Source organism: Besnoitia besnoiti, chromosome VII (genome assembly GCF_002563875.1).
Source record: "Besnoitia besnoiti strain Bb-Ger1 chromosome VII, whole genome shotgun sequence".
Taxonomy (NCBI): domain Eukaryota; phylum Apicomplexa; class Conoidasida; order Eucoccidiorida; family Sarcocystidae; genus Besnoitia; species Besnoitia besnoiti.
Window position 1 is genome coordinate 2,160,348 of NC_042362.1, and position 21,666 is coordinate 2,182,013.

A 21,666-nucleotide genomic window follows, 5' to 3' on the forward strand; every position below is an offset into this window, starting at 1 on the left:
ATGCCGATACCCTTTTTTCTGTGCATTTGTAGGCTGGCATCGATCCCTGCGATCTTGATATCTGCCCGTCTCTTTTTCCACTTTTCTCACTCACCGACAGAGAAGAAGCAGTGAGAGATGGGGACGGTAGATTTCCGTCATGTTTCTCGTCAGGCTGTCCTTAGAATTTTTGCCTAGTCAATAAATGCCTCCCATTTTGTTGGAACATGGGTAGCCTCGCGTAGACACTGCACTTCCCTTCTTCTCAACATGGGCTCGGAAGATGTTTTCCACTACATCGTAGAAGACTTTTCCTGACATTTGTGAATATAGTTTGTGAAAGGCAGGATCCGTCAGAACCCAGATATTCAATACGCGTGAACTGCACTCCCGCAAGAGGCGTCCTCGCTTTACTTTCCTTTCCTTTACGACTGAAGGTAGCAGCGATGGAACACAAAGACATGCTGCTGGTAGGCATGTTTTGAGGAGTGGAGGGATATAAACACGTAGAACGAGCAGCAAACACGTGTGGCGGCGCCAAGGTGAAGCAACATGAGAGGTGGGCACTCAACATGCAACAAGCTATGCGTAAATGCTCATCATTGCCATACCCGCTCAAACATCCGCTTCCACCCATTTACCCCTATGTATTTCCGTATTCGTACCTGCCTTCATATACCTTTTAATCCATACATTTCGAGCGTGAGCGAGAGAATGCCTTTGCTTGTGTTGTCCTCATTTACTTTCTTGTGACGGCAAACTTGGTGCGGACATGTCTTTTCCTCTGCCAGTTCCTTGCGTATAGTCTTGCTTCCGGTGGGTTCTGGACCCGTTCCCGCCTCATTGTTCTTATTACCCCCCTTATTTTGGATAGCGTCAGACGAAGCAGCTATCGCTTGTATACAGAATCGCAGCGAGAGTTATTATGGCTTGCATGATAGACCACTCGTGCTCTTGGCCACCATCCCTTCGGGTAGAAGACACCTCACGACAACAGGTGGTATTGATCTCAGAAGCAAATTACCGTGGAATACAACCAATTCCGGACAGCTAACGGATCTGGAACAGCAGACATCCAGTTCAGTGCTTTTCACTGCGGTTACCCTCAACCGTCTTTCCGCCGTAGCATCACAACCAGAACGTTGTGGCTCGCTCTCCTCTCGCATGACCCCGTCTTGTTCTTCGCTGTTCCTCTTCGCCGGACGCTTTACCGTCACTTCGTCACCTGCATCCACCCACGCTTGGGATCCAAGAGGAAGCGGACTTTCAAAGCTGTCAGCCACGCCGTTTCCGTATTCGTCTAGAGTGGCCCGCAACGCCATAGTTTTGGCTGCGTCTGGATCTGCCTCGGGAAAAGCTGCGTTCTTGAGTCATTTTTTAACCGCCGCCTTGCAGCGCTTTCTCGTTGGTCACGATGAAAGAGCGACTTTTCGCTCAATCAGGTGAGCGGCAGTGCAGCCTCATGCTAAAGAGTAGTGGTGACCCCTCTGGTGTGCGTCCCGCTTGCTAGTTTCGTTACATGATTGGGAATCCCACTACACCTGAGCAAATATAGTATCGCCTGGTGTCAATCTGTCCTTTTCGCGGTGGTTCCGTTCCCGCGTGCTTTTTGAGCGATGCGGTACAGACGCAGGACTTCAGAGATACTGGAATCGGCCGTGATGCTGATCGGCGATTACTAGCGATTCCAAGTTCACATAAACAAATTGCAGTTTATGCTCCGAACTAGAAATGGTTCTTAATTATTACATCTATCTTTACAAGTAAATTAAAAATAAACAGAAAGCTTCACCTGTTCTTTTTTTCAGCATGTAGCGGAGGCGGTTCCACGTTCTGTCAGCATCAGGCCCACGCTACAAAATGCGTGGTTGAAGGAAACGCTTTCCGCTGCTCTTGCCAGAGCGGTTACGAACCATTCGGAAAGAATGAATCATCCGCCTGCTTCGGTACGGAGGATTGGTGAGAACGGGCGTGCGCACATACGTATCCTGATTGCGAGGTTTCCGCGTGTCTGCGGTACCCGACTCGCCGCAGAGGTAGTTCGTGGCTGTGTCCATCGGTCGAAATCACAACCCATGACGAGGATAGCAATATGGGGGGAGGCCTAGGGATTCGTCTACAGAAACAGCGTTTGTGAGAATACCGCGTCATGCCCGATTTCCTCCTGTACAGATATCGACGAATGTGCGTCCGGAAGGCATGAGTGCCCATCGAAACTTCCGAAGTCCGTCTGTGTAAATACGCCTGGCAGCTACGAATGCGTTTGTGGCCCATATCGACGCCTTAATCGGTCATCGTGCGAGGGTAAGCCTCAGGTAGCTCGCCACGCTGCTGTGCACACGGTTCTGTAGACGTACATGGAGCTGTGGGTGCACTGACGACCGCTTAGCTCCGCATCGTCGTGAACTGGGCCCTGCGTGCACGGCGTTCTTGTCAGTGGCAAGAGAGGCTTTCTCTGAGCTGCCAACCGGAAATATCGGATCCTGCAGCAGCTGCCGGAAAACGTGCGGACGGTCGGGAGTTTATTCTCACATCCTTTCTGGCCTGAAAAAGAGCAAAACTACACTGTCCACAATATTTGAAAAGCTAACACATATACAAGGTCTACCAACATCGCCACGCTGACCCCGATGGTACGCAGGGAGAGATGTGTCACTACGGAATCTCGCATGCTCTCCAGATGCGAGGCAGCGCGCTCCTCGATGTCTCCGATAAAAACATCAAACCTGCTTTTGAAGTTCTGTGACACCAGTTTTGCTCGACTCCATCTCTGCGTGCGAGTCAACTTCACTTCGCATCTGGTGAGCATTCAGTTTGGTTTCTCTACATTCAAGAAGAATTGTCTCTGACATGCATTTGCAGATATCGACGAGTGCCTGGAGGAAACAGAAAGTTGCGGAAAAAACACAAAGTGTGTCAACCAAGACGGAGCATCACCTCTCTGCGTGTGCTTGGAAGGCTACGAAGGGAACGACAGTAACGAGAAAGATGTAGACTGCAAAGGTAGGCTCTTCGCGAAGTTGGGATATCCAGTGCGCGCCAGCGCCTGCAGCAGGATTGATACAGTGGTAGCTACTGCAGTCCTTCGTCTGGGTCCTGGTGTCAGCAAAACTGGTTGGCGATCTTCGCTGTGAAGCACGTTTTATCAATGAAACAGGCTGGAAGAGCGCGCGATTGGGCATGTGTCAAAGCTGAAAGGGAAACATAAGGGATACTGCATGATTAAAACCGAATGTGACGACACACTGCACAGCACGCAGCATGCCCGAACTGGCCAGCATCCCGGCTTCACTCTGTCACGACAATGCGTTGGCTTCTTTTTGACCATGTGCTTCCTGTGGAACTAAGGACATGGGGAGGGCTCGTGTTGAGAAGGCCGAAGGCAAGGTGCGGCCGCGACCTACTGAGTGTGTGCGGCGCTGTCGGCGGTGTGCGACTTCGTTGTCAGATGTGGATGAGTGTGCACAACCGGACGCATCGACGCTTTGTCCCGAGAACGCGACGTGCGTCAACACCATCGGCTCGTACAGATGCGAGTGCGCGCGCGGATACCAGATGGGCAAGGACAACCAGTGCGAACAAATAGACCTCTGTGCGACAGGGCAGCACACGTGCGATCCATACCTTGCCGAGTGCTCGCAGACAGGCGGCACCGTGACTTGTCGGTGCAAGAAGTTCTTCACAGGATCTGGAGAGGTCGACGACTGCACCGGTAACTGTCTGAAAACTTGCTGCAACCCGCGTGGGGCACTGAGCAGCGGTGCCCCTTCGCCTACGACGGGAAACTGACGGATTGACTGTTAGCGGGGAAGCTGGAGGCGGAGCCTACCGCACTGCTTCTCCGCATGTATTAGTCATAACCTCACTTGCTGAAGCTGCGCTCGTCTCGTGTTGTGCTGTGTTGCAGCTGAGCCGGGTCATGAACACCTGGCCTGCTTTCTGCGAGGGCACAAGTGCTCTTCGTACGAACAATGCGTCCGCAACACAGTTCCGGGAGCATATCACTGCGGATCCAAGGGTAGACTGAAGCAGCTGGCGGTGTTTTTATCACAAGGGGGAACGTCGGAGACACCCGTATGGATATGGATATTGGTCGCTTTGGGCGTCGTCCTTTTGGGCGTCGCCATACGGGCCACTGTCAGTAAGTTCGGTCTTGACTCGGGCGAAACATCGCTCTCCGCTGCTGCCGAGTAGAGCGTTATTTAGGCCAGAGGCCTCGAGGCTTTGCCCAGAGGTTTTGCCCGCTTTTGCTGCTTGTTTGCAAAGTCTGCGCATGAAACTGCAGATGCACTGCCGTCCATTTCTGGCATCCTAGTGCCTTCCGCTGGTGCAGTCACGCTGCAGACCGTGGACAAGCCGATCGAAAAGGCTCCAGGCATCGGCACTTTTTCAGCCCCACCTTCCCCCTCCCTCCGCGTTCAAATGAACAGCTCTCTCTGTACTTGGGGGGCACTTTGATGCACTCGTGTCGTTGATGCGAAGGGGCTGCAACCACATATCACACTTTATGACACATCATTAGACGGAATTTACATATTTCAGCCTGAGGAGGCAGCTGTAGGTTGAAGGGAGGGAGCTTCAGGAAAGCATCGGATACCCTTGAACTTCTAAGGATGATGGTTTTCTATCCCTCGGCGCGATGCATGCAAGTGATGCACCGTTCTCTCGTTCGACGCGATGTGCTTGTACAGAATGCTTTACGAACAAGAGAAAACGAACGGCTGAGGAAGAGGAAATCGTCGCTGACAGTGGTGAGCACTCGTCGCTCATATGGTTTTGCGCATGGAAGCATGTGTCTCCGTTGCTTTTCTTACAGGCATCACCAAGAGATGCAGGTACACGTGACATGATTGGAAGGGACACGTCTGTTCGTTGTTCGACGGGCACTTACACCTCCCCGAGTAGCGAGGCACACTGTCCATATGAGATGGGGTTTAGGGTTGTGACTCTCAACACCCTCTTGCAGGCTCGTCATTTACTGAACTCAGTACCGCGACACCACTGGAATGTGCCTTTCTCCTTTTTGATGCGCTTCCATTGCAGTGTACACTTATGGCGCGATGGAGTACTACAGGTAACAAGCTTCGGCACAGGAACTCAAGCGCACGACCCCCAGCGGGCGACACTGTACCAAAAGCAAGTCCGAATCCCAAATTGACGACGACGATTTGCCTTCGAAAAAGATGCCTCGTCTATGCACAGCTTCCTCTCCGGATATCTGTACGGGCGGATCCCCTTTTCCCGCCGTCTCCTCCAGTTTGGAGCTTTGTCTTTCCGTGCGTCTGTGGGAGAAGCCTGCGTACGCGTTCGCCGTCGAGAGGTTTGGTCAAGTTTGTCGGAAGTCTGCATGCTGTCGCAAAAAGAGCTGTGTTCGGTGAGGAACACGAGGCTGTATCTGTCACAACTGCAAAGGTGTTCGAAGCTCAGGTGACATGCGCGGCTCGGCACGCGGCTTAAGACTGAGGCAGCTCGCCGACCATCGGCGGGAGGCAACTTTGCGATACACGTTGCACATCGAGATGTGTACGCCACGGACATTCTTGCTATCTGCCTCCACGAATAAGACTTCATCACACCGAAATTCGCGTGGCGCTAGGAACCGATTTTGTGGTACCGGAAACAATACGAAGGAGAAATTCCGTCCCCCTGGATGAGAGGCGAAGGACGAAATCTCAGTCAGTCGTGCCGAAACACGGCGCTTGACTGAAGAGACTGTGAGTGAACGAACAGCGAATTAACAAGTTACCTCCACACAGCATGCAACACAAACCAACAACACTCGCTTCACAAAACCGCGCAGTGCGCGCACTCTGGGATCCGTCGATCCGCTGACACCGGAGGCGGGAAGCACGACAGGGGAAACTGCCACCAGAGAGGACTGGAGCGGGGAGCAACGCCCAAGTTTCCCGACAAATTTTGTCTCTTGGGATTTTCTGTCCGTAGCTGCACGCGTGGAGTGCATGCTTGTGCCGGCTTTTGGTTTGTGTGTATGCTCTGTGCAGAAGTCTTGGCGGTTCTGAGGTCCGAGTGTAACTCTCCCCAGCAGTGTTATCCCGCGTAGTCACGAAGTAGGAAATTGTTGCCGCGACTGTCGGACTCAGCTGCGAAAGCTGCACAGCGTGAACAGACAAGAACACGCGACAGAAACGACACATGGGATCCTCGCGGGACGCCGGCGTTCGATAAGGGCGACGGAGCCCCCAGACATACAAAACAAACCCTCCACACGAGACGATGAGGCCAATAACGAGGACAGCGACAAGACTGCACTGAGTGCCTCGAGCGAGTTCTCTCAGCGTCGAAAGCAGTGCCGCATGGCGACCTGCAACATAATTACGTTTTGGAGAAAACGCATGCCACGGAACAAGACGCGCGATTTCCGCTTCCGCGACCCACCTCGAGTATCACCACACGCTCGTCTCACATCGTTAGGCCTCACCACGGGAGGCGCACAGTTTCAAAATCTGATAAGCGCCTCGGGTGCCCTCTCGCTTACGGCTGTCACTGTTTTGTGGATGCGGCGACTCGTGGTGAAGAGGCAGTGAGGCAACGTCACCAGCGCACTGCAAATGCACGCAGGTCCCATCGGGATAGGCGACGAAGGCCGCTGAACCGAGGCGCCGCGTGCAGACTGGACACGAGCTGAAAACATCACAAAAGCGAGCAGCGGTAAACACCTCCTCCGATCCCACACTTTGCTTACGCACTCCACGCCATTTCTCTCGACAGACGATGCACGCGAATCCGCGTCTGTCTCTCTGCGCTCGCCCTCACCGCTAAAAAAGCGTCGAGCCTCGCACACAGCCCCCGATTCCGAACGATGCAGTGCACAAGAAACGGATGCGTTTGCCCCAGACGTCTCAGAAACCCGGGAGAGAGAAGCCGAGCGCAGTGTGGCTCCAGGAGGGAGAGACGACTTGCGCCGCGAGACTGCGCGTGCGTCATCCAGCGGTGAGGTATTTCTAAACTTTCTCAGCGCTCCCTCGACACGAGCACAGAGACGCCACACCCAGATATGCACTTTTGCACAGAGTCCTCCAAGCCCCTCACACGGCGCCAGTCAAGTACAAGGCATCCGTCCGCGTTCGCGGAGCCACGCACGCTCGTTTAAATAATAGAAGACTCGAGTATTCTCCATGCATACCAGACGTACAAAGCGTTAATCTAGTTACTACACAGGCGCCAGACCAGCAACCCCCAGATGCAGCGTGCCAAGGCCTGTAGCCGCGCCGCCTCTCGTACCGTTCCGGTGTGACGACGTACGACGCAGCTCGCTGGCTCGCCCAGCGCGAGTAGGTCTGCAAGTAGGACACAGTCGAGAGTTGCTCCTGCAGCGACGCGGTCATTTTTTCGTGAAGCAGGTTGCGGAACGAAGAGACCAAGTAGTCCGAGACCTCGGTCAGCAGCCACGCGTCGGGCAGGAGGCGCACGACGAGACTCGGCGCCAAGTCAGGGTGTGCCCCGTACTTGGTGAGCAAATTCAGAATCGACCCTTTCCACGCGAGTGCCTCCCCGCCCGAAGGATGCGCCTCGTCGCCAACAGAAGCCTCGCGCCATGCCCGCAGAAGGACCTGATCCAAAGACAAAAGAAAACAGAGAGACGCACACAGCGCCTTAACATCCCCTGCGGCTCCACGCCGATCACGCACGCCTACACGCCTGTTGCACACGAGAGGTGTGTGCCGCTCTGCGGCGCCAGCACACATGCTTGACGTTTAGCTGTCTTAAGCAGTCCATGGAGGCGTGGTGTATTGCAGCCATAAAGAACTTCACTTGTAGTCTGAATCTCATATCGGAGCACGTGCCCTGTGACGGCAAAGGACCGCCACGGCAGGTCGCTCACGCCTGCCGCCCAGCCGCAAACGCGCGCACGCAAGCACCAAGGGAATTAGTAGAGCCTAAACTACTACTAAATCCTAGTTCTGCACGACCTCCGAGAGTCCAATCAGTTGCCTAAGTAGGCAATGAGCTAACTAGATACAAGGAACTTGACAAGCGTTAAGAGATTTATATAAACGACAAGGACGCACTGATATAATTATCGTACAACCACTCAGCTAGTTATTAATACACACTCACGAGGGGGGATACATTGTCCAACTGAGACTACTAACAAAGTCAGAACGCATCCTTTGAGTCAATGCACCTCTTTCAGTGCCGGCCTGCATCTTCTTCTCTGCAGAGCGACTCACCTTCAACAACGCGCGCAACAGCCCTGCAGACCTCCGCGGACCGGCGGGCTTTCGCTCCTTCACGCAGGCTGCCGCGCCGCTCTCTGAAGCGCGGGGCTGGCACGGAGCTCTCGCTCCGCCGTCGCTAGTCGCCCCGCTCGCCAGGAAACGCCCCAGGCCTCCAGAGTGCAGATCTGATGAAAACCCACGAAACGAGTGCGCCTGCGCTTGGGAACCGTACGAAACCACACACTGGTCGTGTTCGCAGATCCCTCACATCCACACAGGGGCAGCCCTGCACTGAGACACGCGAGTGTGGACTTGCATGCAGTTTCGAGGTTTCCACCTGCATGCATGAGCGTCTTCACGACCTCTTTGGCGTGCGGCTCCCTTACGAACAACCGAAACAACGCGCACACACATTTTGCCCTGAGCCACGGCCGGCGGACTGGCGCGCGAGGAGGACGTCTCTGCTCACCGGCGAGCCTAAATCTGCAGCGGTCTTACCTTGAGGCAGGTCGTCGAGCTGCTGTTTCCAGGGCGAGTGCGGACTGAAAATGGAGGCGAAGCCGCCATGCTCGCCTCCTGCTCTTCCTGTGCAAACATCAAAGCCATCCAACTACGTTAAGGTTGGGATTCAGGGCTCTTGAAGTCCCACAAAGAGACACGCATCGCTGGAAGTGCGGAACCCCAGACGCTGAAGACGCGGCTTCTCCACATCGCTGTCTGCGGCGTTACCTGCCGACGAGGAGAGGCGAGCCAACGAGAGGAACGGCGCGGGGACTTCAAAGAGCGCGTCGCTGGAGAACAGAGAGGCGTATTCGTCAGGGGAGAGGCCGTCCACGAACGCCTGCAGCGCGTCATCGATCATCAGGCAATATGCCTCCGCCGTCTCTTCGTCTCGAAGCCGCACCGCAATGATGTGCAGGGCGTCCCTACAGGCCGAGAGTCCACAGCAGGCAACACGTGAGGAGAGGAAGAGAGAAATCCCCGGAGAACGAAGAAACCGGACGCGAGCTTCCGCGCCCCTGCGAAGGCCGACGGAGGAGCCGCAGACGAGGAGGCTGGCGCGGCGGCACACATGCAACCAAAGAGGGGGCAAGACATGGGAGGGAAAAAACGCGAGAGAAGACCCGTATGATATCCCTTCTCCAGTTAGTTTAGTACCTGGGTCACTCTGTGGATACTATGTATCTGATGTAACATTTGACGATACTTGTATCTTATATGGTCGATTAGCTACTATCGTATATCTCACTACCGGATTGGCTCTACGCTTGTCTCAACAGAGATCCACAGATGGACACGATGCCGTACGGATATCATGACATTCATTTTGGGAAGATACACGGCAGCTAGACTTGCTCCCTCATGCCTCCTTACTGGTGCCGTCCGAGCCGCCCGTAGAGCAAAGCTGTCTCCTTCCACAGCCACGACCCCTCGACCTGAGGCAACACGGAAAAAAAAACACACAACGGCGCTGGGCTACACGCGATTGCAGATGCCCTGCGGTGGACTGGAACGCCGAACGACTGGCCCTCTAAGACTTGACTGAAGATTGAAAAACAGAGACTCAAACTGGAAAAAACTTTGAAGTTCATATGAACGTGGAGTTTATTTACTTTAAAGTAGAAACAAATTTTCTTATATTCATTAATTTATCAAGAACCACTCTACAAGAATGATTCGTGGGACAACTAAAAATGAAATTTAAACTAAACAACCTACACGAACTCAGAGGACATTGTGCCAACCCGCTCCCGCTGCGTGTTCACGTTCTGTTCATCTCCACTCTCGTTTTCTCAGGCGCGTGAAGCACAGAAGAAGACTGCTCACTCGCCACATAGCTAGGCCTCTACTCCAGGGCTTTCTGCAAGACGCGGAACGCCCTCCTCTTGAGGCTTGATTTCCCTTCGGTTCTCAAACGCACCCATCCCGTCTTTGAAAGTCTGCTACAGAAAAGCCGGCTTCCCGCAGAAAAAGAGAACTTTGCGTGTTTGTGGGCGGATAGAGTCTTTACCTTCTTCAGGAGCGACTCCACGTGGTAGTTTCGCCTCCTTTCCAGTAGTTCGAGGAGTTTCATCCGAACGTCTGCGAGGGCTCTACTCAGCTCTCCTTCGCCCCTCCTGGCAGTATCGGCGTCCGCGGAGCCCGCGCTCGAGTCCAGCACTGCGACAAAGCAGAAAAGGGCAAGAAGAGAGACGCAGATGCGCTCGCGAGTGCACGCATGCATGCATCCATACGCGACTCAAACAAGCACATGTTCAAAGACACTGCGCCCAGAGACATGCATTTGTCTCTCAGCGGGCCAAGCAGAGCCAAGGAGAGAGAGGTGAAGAGAAATGCGCCACCTTCTTTGCTCACATCTGTCGATGTACGTCATGGCGAGGTGAGTTTGCAGCTCCGCCGCCTCGCGTCTCCACTCTGCCCGTTCGCGTCGTTCTTCTTGCTCCTCGTTTCCCCCGAGGCTCCCTGTGCCTTCGCTGTCCGCAACGCCGCCGAGCGCCCTAGCACTCGCGTCTGCTTCCTCCTCGTCGCCCGCGACGTTCAGCACGATCTCCTCGATGAACGCCTCTTGGAGCTTCTGCGATAGCGCGCGGTCATCGATGCCTTCCTGAAGCAGACGCATGACGAGGCTCGGCGACACTCGAAGCCGTGACTCCATAGACGGCTGAGGCGAAAAGAAGAGCTGCCGCGCTGAAGACACCACACACACACCCACAGCGTCACTCTTCAGATACACTCTCCGCTCCTCCATGCCCTTCGCAGCCTCGCGCGCCTCGTTCTCTCTCTTGATGCAGTGTCTCACGAGCTCGCTTTCACTGAAAGACTTCACGGCGCCTGGGGGTTGTGGACGAGGCATCCTCCCGCCTTCCTCTTTTGCCGCGCTTTCTTCCCCTTGTGTCTCGGAGATTCCCTCATTCTGTCTTGCCCTCGCCTCGCAGGTCTCCCCTCCCCTTCGGCATTCTGCCACATCTCGACTGCCAAAGCTCCCCGCGTGTCTGTCGCCTTTCTGTCCCCTGTCTTCTCCCCGCATCTTCTCCTGTCTCATGCGCTCGAGCGCAGCGCCCTCCGCTCGTGAACGCAGGTCTCCTCTCGTCGCAGAGTTTGTTCACTATGCTAAGAAGTGCGCCAGACGATTCTGTGCGTTAAATGCGTATCGTCTACAGCGATGCCCGGCTGCAGCTCTGCGCGCCACCCGCTTGCCAATTCGTTTTCCTTTCTCTTAGACACGTACCTAGCATGGGATCTGCTCGCAGCACGAGCGGCGCGTAGCGCTGCAGGAGCTCTTCTTCGACTTCTTGTCGCTTCCTCTTTTCCTTCGCCGCATCTGCGGCTTCGCCACCTCCCCCAGAAAGCGGCGCTTCGCTCTCGCCTTCCTCGAACGCCTCCACCGGCGCCAGCAGCGCGAGGAGTTCTTGGATGCCATCAGAGACGGCCGTCGCCTTGGGAGCGATACGCAGCTCTGAAAAAATAAAAAAAGACACATCCGAGACAGAAAGAGAGCTGGTGGGTACAAAAAAGCGACCCTATCCTCCGTACAAAGCAGGCTCTAAGAACATAAAGATCACAGCTACGCCATGTACCGTTATTATCACATCTTAAGTAGCTACCGCCTCTGTACGCACAGGACGGAGACGAAGGATTTAGAGCGACACGCCCACGCTGTCGTTGTCTGCATCGCAAGTCGCCTGGTTTTTCGCGCGGCTTTCCCCCCGCGTTTCCGCTCGACAAGCCGAAAAAGACAGGCTCGAAGCGCGGCTTGGCGCTGCCGCTCGCAGTCTCTCACCGCCCTTCACGATCTGAGCCCAGATCTCCAGCGCCTCTTCGCGCCGACCGAACCGCTGAAAAAAGAACAGAAAACAAAGACTCTCATACGTGCATGCGCGCCGAAGCAGTCCGCTGGCCACGTTCTCCCTGTCCACAGGTCGGTCTTCAAAAACGCCTCGAGCATCTATGTGTCTGCCGTGGTCCGTGTGCTCTCTTGAAAATGGGGTCTGACTTGTCTAACAGGCACGTCTGTCCTCTCCGCGGGCGTCGCTCTCGTCGCGCTGCGAAAAATGCAGTTTGAGAAAGGAGGGAAACGGCCTCAATCTCACCGAGAGCATCGCGGCGAGCGCGTCCGGCCGATGGACCGCCAGGAGGAACGCGCGGCAGTCCTCGACGTTGCAGGCCAGCGGAGGCTGCGCGTCGAGCAGCAGAGTCTTCCACCGTTCATCGTCGCTTTCGACCTGCGAAGAAGACGAAAAAAAAGCCTTACAGTATAACAAACATAAGTCGCGACCCACGCCACCTCCACGCCTTTATGTGTGTCGGTAATTATGCATATACGTGTGCATGTATGTACGTACGTGTGTACGTGTGAATGTGCATTCAGGTCCATAAATATGCAACAATCTGCCGTAGATAGATAAGCAGGCAGCTGTACTTGCTCAGCTACGTGAAAGCTGATACGAAACAAGGCACAGAGACGGAGACAAAACAATCGGCATAAGCCAGGAACGCGTGGACACCGAGACGAATGCGAGTGAATATCCTTTCGAAAAGCCTGACCGCCCGCCATGGGCGATGACACTCGCAGATTCCGACTTGAGGAAACTCGATGAAGAGCCTCGATGGCGCTCGAGGAGGCCAAGGTGCCTCCGACGCGTGCTGCTAAAAGCTCTCGACTGCCTGCGTCTCCCGACCTGGCACGCCGCCGTCGGTGCGCGAAAGTTTTCCACGCCTACCATTAACATGAACAATAGAGTGTCGACGAGACTGAGAAGAAACGCCAAAAGATCTTCCCTGGACTCTGCAGGATACGGCGCAGACTCGGCCGCCTCCTGAAGCGGGGCCCAGTGCACGCGGTCCGACCGACCCATCAACAGAGACGCTCTCTCCTTAGACAGGAACGCCGCCATCGAGGAGTTGGCAAGCTGAAAAAGACCGAAAACGCAGTCACGCAGAGAAACGCGAGAATTTCACGCTGAAAAAGGAAAAAGCTGTCGCACTCCGACTGCATGCAGCTGCCCTCCAAGAAAGAAAGAGAAGACAGTCGCAAACAGAACGCAGCACCCATCCGACTGGTCCCATCCTCACGCGATTAGCGGAGGAAATGAAACAAAGTAGGGAATGCACAGGGGCGCCCCCGAAAACGAACTGTGACCCACGATCATAATTAAGAAGAAACCGGAAGATGAGGAAAAAAAAAGTGCGTGCCTTCTCACCTCCAGGAGGACTTGATGTTTTGCTTCTCCCTGCTGCTCTCCATCACCCGCTCGCGTTTGATCCGTCCGCTCTCGAACTGCACGTTGAAAAAAAATCGCGAGAAAAAACGCATTCCGATCTCCTGACCCGCTATAGTTGTCGGGCTCGTCTCCATATTAGGCGCGCGGAAACGCACTCAGAAAGCACTGCAGATGGGCGCCGCGGCCTTCGTGGCGGGCAAGGAAGAGGAAAACACACACAATTTGCCAAAGAAAGACCTCCACACCTGACGGCCCCCTGCCTCGACTCGACATGCCGCGAACACGTGCCTCAATCTCAACTGCGGAAAGCTTAAACCCGACACTTTTCTTTCTACTTCTGCAAAAACAGCTTAAGTCTCCTCAGCAGCGAGATGTGCTCCACTCGGCAGAGCGGAAGCAGACTCCCGGGAGGTTTGTCGCCTCTCGCATGCCTTCTCTGCACGAGCTGCGTCTCGAGTTGCACTCTTTTGCGCCGCCGTATGGCACTGCGACCTCTCCGCCGCACTCGCCGACTCACTGAAGCGCGAGATCTCTTCAACGCGCGGCACGAGAGAGCAGTCCAGCTGACTCGCTGCATGCGGAGAGGAGGAAGAAGTCTCCAAGTAGACCGCCGGCGTCCGCCACCAGCTCGGAAGGTGCGCCGACCAGAAGGCTGCAAACAAAAAAACGCATAGGGAGCAAACAGTGACCGCACGGGGCGAGAGCCGAGGCTGCGCCGCGCGGAAGATGCACAGACACCAACACATAACTACTCGAGCAGCCGATTCGCTTCCTCCTGCGCATTTTCGACAGATTCCTACGCCCTCTAGGCAACAGCAAGAGGCAGACCTGCCGCCCGCCGCGCGCGAGCAGAGAGAGAAGCGAGCGCACGCGACGCGACAAGAAAGAGAGGCGGCAGGTCTCAAACGAAGCGAGGCCATTCAGGGAGAAGAACGAAACGTCCTTCACAGAGAGGAGACAGCGCCACACGGCGAAGCAGAACGGAGCTTTGCGGCACGGAGCTTTCTGTGACTCGCGCCTCCTTGGGGAGGCCAACGCTGAGGCTCTCCTCGCGCAAAAGTTCGCGGGGTTTGGGACGGGAGAGAAAAATGCTCTTGAACTCCAAGAAACTCACAAATAATCCGAAGAACGTCGGCGCCGGCGTACGAAAAGTGTTGAAACGCGGCTGGGAACTGCAGCCGCGAAAACTCCACCCATCCCGCGAGGTCGTGGAAGGCACTCAGTTCGGTGGCCTGCGAAAAGAAAGCACACATCCGAGGAAGGCACGCAGAGCCGAAGCGAGAGAATATATAATAAATATAATATAATATAATATAATATAATATAATATAATATAATATAATATAATATAATATAATATAATATAATATAATATAATATAATATAATATAATATAATATAATATAATATAATATAATATAATATAATATAATATAATATAATATAATATAATATAATATAATATAATATAATATAATATAATATAATATAATATAATATAATATAATATAATATAATATAATATAATATAATATAATATAATATAATATAATATAATATAATATAATATAATATAATATAATATAATATAATATAATATAATATAATATAATATACATAATATAATATACATAATATAATATACATAATATAATATACATAATATAATATACATAATATAATATAATATAATATAATATAATATAATATAATATAATATAATATAATATACATAATATAATATAATATACTATAATATAATATACTGTAATATACTATACTATAATATACTGTAATATACTATACTATAATATACTATAGTATACTATAATATAATACACGACAAACTAAGAAACTCTGCGCAAAGGAACTAGCCACAGAGACGACACACACACAAAACACAGAAGGAAACACCGATCCGGAAGTTCTGAGGAAGCGCGTGGAAAGCACGGCTGCGCCGCGAACTCACTCTGCGGGGGTCGTCGGCGCTAAAGTTCGCAGAAAGCAAATGCAACGCGTCTGCCGTTCGGCTTGCCAAAAGCAGTTTGTGAAGCTGAAGCAACCAACAGACCCCAGAAGCAAATGCCTACACAAATAGTGCGGCAAAGCGAGGTGTGCACAAGCCCTCGGCTGAATACATGACGCACATCCTGCATGCACACGCGCCCGCGCATAGACACGCGTACGAATTCAAGCACACAGAGACGTACACATACACAGATAAAGTGAAAAAATATTCAGGGCGTATGTGTAGAAAGAGGCCTCGAGCGACAAAAAGGGTCGTTCACTTCGTCTGTTCCTTTGAATTTCTCGCATGCCCGTGTGGCTCGCTTCACACCTACACAATCAGGTATGCGCGAATTAGCATATACATAGATATATCTATATGCGTATTTGTATATATATATATATATATATATGCATATGCATATGTATAGGGACGTGTATGTGCGTGAGCCTGCGCCGATTCCGTGGAGGGGAGGACAACAGGCGGAGTCGCTAAAGCGGGCGTCGCCCCGCGCACACCCTCGTATGCAGCCCCTCCACACGTAGGCACACATCTACCTACACGCGCGCGCCTGGAAATATGCACACATTTGAAATGAAAAAGTAATTATATATACGTGTACGGAAGCGTGCAGGCTTGCCTGTTGCTTGAAGGGGACCGGAAACAGGCAGCTAACGGAGGTTTTGCTGGTGACGAGGAGGTGCCGCCCGTTGGAGGCAAGCGCTGTGAGCGGCGGAGGCAAGTGAAGCGTCTGGCAAAGATTCTGCCCGTGGATGCTGTAGGCCTCCACGAGCCCCGACGCCGTGATCCCCACCAAGTACGGAAAGCAGACCGCTGAGAGACAAGCAATGCGCCACATCACAATACTGCAGATGCATGCGTACGCAACGAGAAAACGCCGAAAAAAAGCCAGGAGGGACACTACGGAAGGGACGCAGTCGAAAAAAGCAGGCGCATCCACCCACCGACACAGACAGAGCACCTGCACAGACACAGAGGCAGGCGTTCACATGCGCACATGCACGCGATAGACAAATTAACACACAAATGTCTACACAAGAAATGAACATACACATATACATATATATACCTACATATATATATATATATATATATATATATATGTATATATATATATATATATATATATATATATAGGTATGTATATGCACATATGCTTGTGTGAATTGCCGGATCTTGGTGCAGTTGAGTATAGGCACGTCCGCAGGGTGCACGCAGACGAGGAGAGAGTTGCCCGTTTCGCTGGAGGAGCCTTACAGACGTGCACAAGATCTGCCGCCCATCGGATGGTGTTTCTTTGACTTGGCATCTGCGTGACGAGGTTGAAGAAAATTCCCAAGTTTTCCAGCCCGAGAATGAGCACTTCTTCGTCGGGAAGCATCAGCATCTGCGGCAGGGCGCGCGACGCCTGCGCGTCCAGCGCGAGGATCTCCGTCGCCTTTCTGAGAAAAAGAAAAGTTGACAGAGGAAGGACAGAAAGAAGCGCGAGTGTCCGCCAGCAGAAAAAACGGGAGAAACCTGCGGAAACCTGACGATGAAGGCGCGGCCGCACGGGGTGGACGCTCGTCACGCGTTAGAGGCGCAGACGACAGAAGGCTCCAAGCATGTCAAAGAGAAGGTAAAAAAAAATGTACGACAGGAAAAAATCCGAGCGGTGACGCCGGAAAGGCAAGACGAACGCGCGATGTTTGAAGCATGTGTGCGCTCCAAGACACCCCCTCGCAACAAAAAAGAACATATATATATGTATATGAGTAATCCGAAAACATGTATATGTATATATGTATGTATATATATGTCTGTTTGCACGCAGGCGCGGAGTTATTTGCACGCCACGTGCATAGACCCGCTACATAAAAATATATGCACATGCGAATGCATATATTTATGTGCATAGAGCTGCCGGCAGCAAAACTAAGCACCTGCGGCGCCTATGGCGTGCACGTACCTACAAAGAAAGCTGGTCAAAGCCAGTACACACAGTACAAATATAAATAGAAAAATATATAGGTGTACACTGGCTCTTACTCTTGGTCATGCCGGAGGGAGAGGTACTCTTTTTTGGTGCCGATGCAGATCCAGGCGTCTCGCCAGCAGAGTGTGAGCGGCGTGTCGAGGAGAGCGACTTCCTTGTAGGGTTGGAAGTCCGTGCCAACGATCGAGTACAAAACGATTTTCTTCTTCAGCCCCACGCAGAGCTCAGGAAGGAAGCGGAGTTCATCTCGCTCTCTGCCAGCGGCCCCCTTCTCAGCTAGGGCGCCGCCCTCGCCGCTCTGATGCACGCAGCAAGTTGACGCATCTGAGGCAGAGACAGCGACCCGAAGAGATCAGCATGCAGGATGAATCGCCTCCGACAGAGGGGATCAGAAGGGAAGGAGGGAGAACACGAGAAAAAGCGCTTCACACGAGCGTGCGAGAAGGACGAGGAGAAAGGAAGCAGCCCGAAACGAGTGCAGAAGGCTGAGGCGGCAAGACGCACGCGATCGAGAAAAAACAGCTCCTCATTGTCATAAGCGCGAAAAAGAACAACGAGGTCAATGCCATACACAAGCAGAGACACCAAAACGTGGCTCTACAACGTACAACCTCTTCAGCACATGGCGGCGCAGAGGCTACTCCTGAGTATTATTTGCCCATACACCTATGTATCCATCTATCTATCTGTATCTGTATGGACACGTCACGTTTGTATCGAGACTGGATATACAGACGCTCCGTTGCTACCTCTTTCGTATATAAGAGAGAGGGAAACACGAGGACGCGTAAAGAAAACAGGCACTGTCTATCCAGGGAGTGAAAAAACGAAAACTCTCTGGCCGCGACGCTGTGATGTGCTTCCTCACTTCTGCAGAGGACGTAGCCAGCGCCGTTGAGCGCGAGAGGCAGCAGATGGACATTGCCGTCTGCAGAAAAAAGACAAACCAGAACCCGCTCATGGAGCTCCGCAAGGAAACAACTCGTGAGATGCCGCGCTGCAAAGGCGACACTTGTGCATCACCTTTCGTTGAACAAGGTCGTTTTTCCATTCCGAGCGCGCTTTCTCTTCGTGAGACACGCCACCTTCGAAAGCCCTTCGATGACGTCGCGGGTCTCTTCTCTGTGAGCTTCGAGTGAACGTACCCTCGAAGCAGATCACGAGCTGGAGCGACTCGAGAATCGCGAGCTTCTCGACTCGTTTGCCTCTGCTCAAGCGAAATTGACCAAGGAGCTTCGCCCCGGCCGCAAGCTGCGACGACAGAGCCACACACACGCTTCGCAGTCTCGCTGAGGGCGGAAGCACAGGCGTCTGCAGCGTCTCCCAAGGACGTCACCGCTATCCTCCTGCGTGCCGCGTGAGCCTCTATTCATGCAAGCTGCGGACGCCCCTCTACATTTTTTTGGCCTCAGCACGCCGCAAAGGAATCCAGCTCAACGCCGTCGGCAACCTGAGCTGATATACCGCGCGGCAGTCGCTCCCCTTCCCGCCCCCCTGCTTCCGCGCGTCATCCTCTTGTTCCGTCTTCTGCTTCGCGCGCCCACCAACCTATTCCACACTTGTTGCATACATCGCATACTCCTGCGACTGCACGCACACGCGTCCGCGCACCGTTCCTCCGCCACCACCGGAGAGGCTATGTGCGGCAGCTGCAGACTGTACCTCGCCGGGGTCGTCTGTATCGGGGAGCGAGAACTTCAGGAGGCTTCCGGCCTCGGTGCCGATGAGGAAGTGCTCTGTGGTGTACGCGACAGCGGAGACGGTTTCGTTCGCCAGATCCGTCACAGGGATGCAGTGGAAGGCTTTCATCATCTTGGTTAGCGGGCAGGGAAGGCACTGGCGGTGAGGGGAGAGGAGGCGCGCAGAGGGGAAATGGCTGCAGAGCGACGCAAATATCTGCGCGTGAGCACGACACGCAGAAGAACAGAGGGCGAAAGGACGCTGGGAGCGGAAGGGAGTGTGAGAAAAGAAGGCCTCCGCCGCGTCACAGACCGCCAGGCCCTCGGGTCGCCCGCGGAGTGTGTGCGGCTGCACTTCTCATGAGATGGACGAAAAAGACGAACGGCATTTTCCCCGCAAGGCGCCAAAGGCGGCCCCCGCCTGTCGAGGAACCCTCTAACGGACGCTACTGCAGGCAGAAGCAAAGCGGCACGCCGAGAGGAGAGAGCGAGAGACAACGGAGGGCGAACAGCGAGCGAAAGATGCCGTGATCCACGGACTCCCGAGGACAAGACGCGCCAGGCAAGAGCAGAGAGGCAGAGCCGGGAAAGAAAAGAGCAAAATGAACAAGTGGGAGCGCACACAGCGGTCAGAATTTGCGAAAAACCTGGCAGCGCTCGAGCGTCTCTCCAGCCCAACGAGAGCCTCCCTGTGTGTTCTACAGAGGAAAGAAAAGCCGTCGCGGGCCGGGAAGTTTGCGGAGCAAGAGATTACAAAATTGAGGGAGAGCGTGGTGCTAAAGAAAGACGAAAAAACTCCGTCCGCGACCTCTGACGTAGACAAGCTGGACAACCGAGCCGTGAAGACAACAGGAGGGAATGAAACGATTGTTTTGGTTCGCTTCTTTGTTAAGGCGGAGGGACGACGGAATCAGATACTGGTGCCTATAGCAGAGCAACGAAGAATGCCATTCGCAAGCCTTAAGCAGAGAATGGCAGGAAAAAAGGAAGGACGTTGCCACAGAGCAGTGCCTTGCTTTCTGGATACACGCGCGAGAACAGTGAGGATGAAACGAACGCTTTGGCGACACTTGGTCCTCCGCGCCGAATATGCTGGAGGGACCGCAGCCAGGCAAGAAATTTCACTCGCGTCTTGCTCAGAAGGATATTGGAGGCACTTTTCTCGTGGATTTTAAAGCCACAATTTTCGGTACCAACGCAGCTTTGCAATGTGCGCATGCAGGGAGTCGAGACACGCTCACCATGTGCAGCACAGCACTTGAGAATCTAGCTTTACGTCCCTCTACAGAGCTGTGTTCAGACTTCGAGTGAAAACACCGCAAACGTAAACGTTCAGGTCATTTCTCGCGGGGCTTTCGGCTTTTTCTTCCACACTTTTCGAGATTGACAGGCCGCTCGGCGAGCCAGCACAACCGCCAGCGCATGCAGGCACGCAAACTCGCGTACGTGATACGCTCTGGCGGCCTGTTCAAGCTTCCATTTTCGCGATGCTCATACTGTCGTGCACACAAAGATAACGACGCAGAGAATGAAGGCCGGCAAGGCAGTCTCGAAGTGAAGATAAAAATGTGTAGGAAATGTATAGACACATTCGTACGCGCCACAATACGGGAGGGTTAAAATAGAGCTGCGTACTACGCGGTTCCAGTAACAAGCGCAGCAGTGCTGGCTAAAACGCATACTGGCGCACGAGCTTCGCAGCGCACAGACATGCATACCTCATACACATTGAAACAGAGCGGAGATACACTGCTTCTAACTTTGTATTGAGCGCCCGCCAGGAAATCTGAACACCTCGCGCCTTAAGGAAAGCACTGTTACCGCGAGCGCATACACTGTCTCTAGCGAAACAAAAAAGGCTACAGCCCTAAGCATAGTGGTGGAAAATTGCGCCTGTAGTTCGCACCTACGGTGTGCAGCAGCACGCCTTTATTCTTTGTGGTGCGTGCGCAGTTCCTCTTCTCAAGAGGGAATCAGCCCTCTTGACGAAGGCTAGACGGCTGCCACGTGTAGGTGGGAACAAACGGAGGCGCTGAACTCTAGAATAAGATGCTCTACGCAATTCAAGTGGCTGGCTCGAAGCGATTCGTGCCACACAGCAAGACGGCCATCTCAATTCGGCGTAGCGGTGCTGCGTTGGCGATTTACATTCCGTGCTCGGCCGTCTCAGCGCGTTGCGGCGAGACTACGTGAGAATGAGCGGCGCATGGCGCGTCCAACGAACCCCTTTTCGCCAGCTAATCGAAAAAGGGTAGAGGACCCTGTGATGCTGCCGCAGCTTGTCAACATTTTCCGCCATGTGGGCGGCGTGGCGGTGAAGTTCGCACGTGGGTGCTGAAGATATTGTAACTTCTTTGTACCAATATATATTGGTGGTTCGGAGGTCGTTTCCCAAAGAACTAACGCGATCTTCTACACAAAGCGAAGGCCCCGAACACAGCAGACTACCCGAACAGGCGGCGCTTGTTTTTGATTAGCATTCAACACAAGAGGCTTGATTTTCTGACAAAAAACAAGGCTCGGAATGAGGGTGTTCGCACTCTCAGAAACGCGCTCCCCGCGCTCAGACCTCTCACGAATCATAGCGAAGATAGGAGCCAAG

The 21,666-nt window shown here is 53.2% G+C and overlaps 2 protein-coding genes across 2 annotated transcripts; one reads left to right on the plus strand and one right to left on the minus strand.

Moving 5' to 3' along the window:
- Positions 1 to 1,393: 1,393 nt before the first annotated feature.
- Positions 1,394 to 4,961, plus strand: BESB_079090 (calcium binding egf domain-containing protein; the record flags this gene model as incomplete). The annotated part of the gene is made up of 8 exons (XM_029366271.1): positions 1,394 to 1,421; positions 2,152 to 2,283; positions 2,842 to 2,982; positions 3,428 to 3,691; positions 3,887 to 4,120; positions 4,671 to 4,730; positions 4,796 to 4,814; positions 4,946 to 4,961. 8 exons carry the CDS (start codon positions 1,394 to 1,396, stop codon positions 4,959 to 4,961), a joined length of 894 nt encoding a protein of 297 aa, XP_029217702.1.
- Positions 4,962 to 6,027: 1,066 nt separating this feature from the next.
- On the minus strand, positions 6,028 to 19,197 carry BESB_079100 (uncharacterized protein; the record flags this gene model as incomplete). The annotated part of the gene is made up of 24 exons (XM_029366272.1): positions 6,028 to 6,089; positions 6,419 to 6,621; positions 7,222 to 7,550; positions 8,172 to 8,344; positions 8,658 to 8,744; positions 8,889 to 9,085; positions 9,534 to 9,595; positions 10,171 to 10,319; positions 10,515 to 10,599; positions 10,645 to 10,847; positions 11,389 to 11,616; positions 11,941 to 11,995; positions 12,251 to 12,382; positions 12,881 to 13,069; positions 13,361 to 13,437; positions 13,899 to 14,033; positions 14,496 to 14,613; positions 15,351 to 15,434; positions 16,030 to 16,223; positions 16,668 to 16,852; positions 17,439 to 17,709; positions 18,254 to 18,313; positions 18,531 to 18,636; positions 19,048 to 19,197. The coding sequence occupies 24 exons, from the start codon at positions 19,195 to 19,197 to the stop codon at positions 6,028 to 6,030; spliced, it is 3,534 nt and encodes a 1,177-aa protein (XP_029217703.1).
- Between the last annotated feature and the right edge of the window lie 2,469 nt (positions 19,198 to 21,666).